The following is a 2,853-nucleotide window of genomic DNA, read 5'->3' on the forward strand; positions in this document are numbered from 1 at the left end:
TCTGCCTCTGACGTGTGAATAACCAATCGAAAGCTTAGAATGTTCCCTACATGGCTTTCCGAGCCTCTGCGAAATATTTATGTGAAAAACCTATTCTTTCCATGGTAGGGTAAAACATTATTGAGCTCAAAAAATCTTTTTTTTTTAGATCCAAACCAGCTTAGTCACTAAGCCTGATAAATTATAGTGGAATTCTGTGGTATTGATATAGTAATTTATGATTTTTTGTTATTTCAAAATGCATGTATAAGATATAAAAAAACTATTTTGTTCTGGATTCTTCACCTGCAAAATTTGAAAGGGATTAGCAAATTACGGCAAGCAGCAAACGAGTACAAAGTTTGTAACTAGAAGAGAAAACTGTTTGCTATACTTCTGTATTTACTGTTCTATGTTTTAAGAAAAATAAGTTCAAGAACTTATTTCTAAATAGTAATAACATATATAATGAACAATAATTGAAATGTGACTGTATTTTACAAAATACTGGTCCACTAGAACACAGATCACATTCTAAAGACCAATTTTATATTATTGGATACAGTAACACATGTGCAAGTGTGCCATGTCTTTCAACTTCTTTAATATTAGTCAGACTCTGCTGAAAGGTCAACAAATTAAAAATAATGTTATAAGAATTAAGCTATTTATGCTAAACATTTATGGTTTCATGCTGTAACTTGTAGTAATTCTAGAATGAAGAAAGAGTAATTTATACGTATTTCCTATTTTTTTTTCTGGTGGTTATAAGGTTGGTCAAATTGACCAAACCCATACAGAGAAACAATAGTGAAAATAACAGATAAAATATAAAGTTTTTCTGAAAAAACAACAACAACATTTCGCATATAAATTTGAAAATTTTCTGATGCAGAAAAGTATTTTTAATCTTAAAATAAAAAATTATTTTGCATGTTGGATAGTCAACATTCGAAAAGAAAAATGAATGAGCAAATCATTACTTACAACAGCTGATATTTTTGTATAAAAACCTTGTAATGTTTACTGATAATCTGCAATATTTCATGAAGTTATGCTAATTGTATTAAAAGCTATAGCATGAAAATGATGACAAGCACAAAATGGTTACGAGTTTGGTTCCTGGGACAGAGCCCGTATTGAGAGAGTTAACCAAAGTGCCAGATTTTGTTACTTGAAAAAATAATGAATTATTCAACTTTTTATCAACTAATAAAAGAATTCTAAAGTTAGTAGTTGATGTCTAAACTTCAAATATCTGTTACATCTGCTGATATCTAAAAAAATATTTCTGTTTTAAATATATGTAAAAAATGGGTCAGCAAAAGGAATTACTTTTTATTTCTAGACTTCCCAGGATTGGGAACCTTAAATCTGCTTACAATTTGTTTTACTGTTAACAAGAAACAGAAATTTTACAGTCTTACAGAACACAAAATTCCACCCAAAACACTCTTAATATCCTAAAATAAAAACAACATGTATGTCACAACATTTGTGTCATATTTGGACTAGTGACAATATGCTTATTAGCATTAAAACATAGAGAGAAGCAAGTTTTGTCACTTTAGTCATGCCTGACAATAACTTTTCTTACACATATGTATAATCTTTCACACTATTTGGGTTGAATAGCATATAAATATGATTAACCTGGTCAACTGTTTTAGATATAAATATAAGATTAAAATGAGTCCTGTAACATTTTTAATATTAAAATACAGTAACAGTTCTGAATTTACAGATCTCGGGTCTTGTTTATAAAGAGTTCCCTCACCACAATCGTCATTCATTTACATTTACAGCTAGATTCACTGTTACCTTTGGTGAGTCTTCTCCTGCATACCCTGCTCTAAAAGAGTAGTGTCCGACATCAAAAACCAATGCTCCCACCTCATCTAAAGTGGGAAAAGAAAAACTCAGTAATTATGAAATTCTTGAGAATTCAGTTTGAAATTTGTTGTTGGTAAACAACTATAATCATGTATTTATTGTATACTGTATTTTGACTAGCAATATATCAGCTATTTATTTCTGGAGTAAGTTTTCAGTATTAAAGTCAAGAGATTTTTACAATTAGGTTTAACTGGTTTGAATTTGATTATTAAAGCTAAGATTTTTTATAACCATTATTCAGTTTTAATACGTGTAGTGTTGATGCTTCAAGGTTGTGGAATCAGATTGAAACTGTCCATTGATTCAGTCATGAGAACTATTATGTTGTGTATGTTTTTTTTTTATTTCTTCACTAACAACTGAAAATAAAATATTAAAGTACAACTTATAACCACCTTTTTAATAAGGAATCAGTTCACCATCTAAAAGTATTACCAGTGGTCTCATTTTCCTTACTAGCATTATAAATAGTAATTCAGCACTTACTATCATAAAAAACCCATGCCAAGCCATATGCAAATTTTCCACCAAAATATTAAATCATTCTGAATTGGGTAGAAATTTAAATTTTTGTAAGAACTTTCAAAAAATCATTTGAGGTATGTATTATTCATACTTTCATAAGAACTGCAACTGTTTTCTGTCTTGTATTAGAGATTAGATTTCATGAAGTATTGTTGATACTTTCCCAATGGCTACCCCTGTTTTCTGTCTAGTATTAGAGAATGGGTTTCATGAAGTATTGTTGATACTTTCCCAAGGGCTACCCCTGTTTTCTGTCTTGTATTAGAGATTAGGTTTCATGAAGTATTGTTGATACTTTCCCAATGACTTCCCCTGTTTTCTGTCTTGTATTAGAGATTAGGTTTCATGAAGTATTGTTGATACTTTCCCAAGGGCTACCCCTGTTTTCTGTCTTGTATTAGAGATTAGGTTTCATGAAGTATTGTTGATACTTTCCCAAGGGCTACCCCTGTT

At 30.1% G+C, this 2,853-nt stretch overlaps 1 protein-coding gene across 1 annotated transcript in view; it reads right to left on the bottom strand.

Annotated features, from left to right (window-relative positions):
• Nucleotides 1-2,853, bottom strand: part of LOC106473307 (actin-like protein 6B) — a 23,612-nt gene that overhangs the window by 17,422 nt on the left and 3,337 nt on the right. The window contains exon 2 of the mRNA XM_022401768.1: nt 1,801-1,877. Within this exon, the coding sequence (XP_022257476.1) occupies nt 1,801-1,877 (77 nt within the window). The remainder of the gene's footprint in view (nt 1-1,800; nt 1,878-2,853) is intronic.

The sequence above is a fragment of the Limulus polyphemus genome, unplaced genomic scaffold (assembly GCF_000517525.1).
Source record: "Limulus polyphemus unplaced genomic scaffold, Limulus_polyphemus-2.1.2 Scaffold6058, whole genome shotgun sequence".
Lineage (NCBI taxonomy): Eukaryota > Metazoa > Arthropoda > Merostomata > Xiphosura > Limulidae > Limulus > Limulus polyphemus.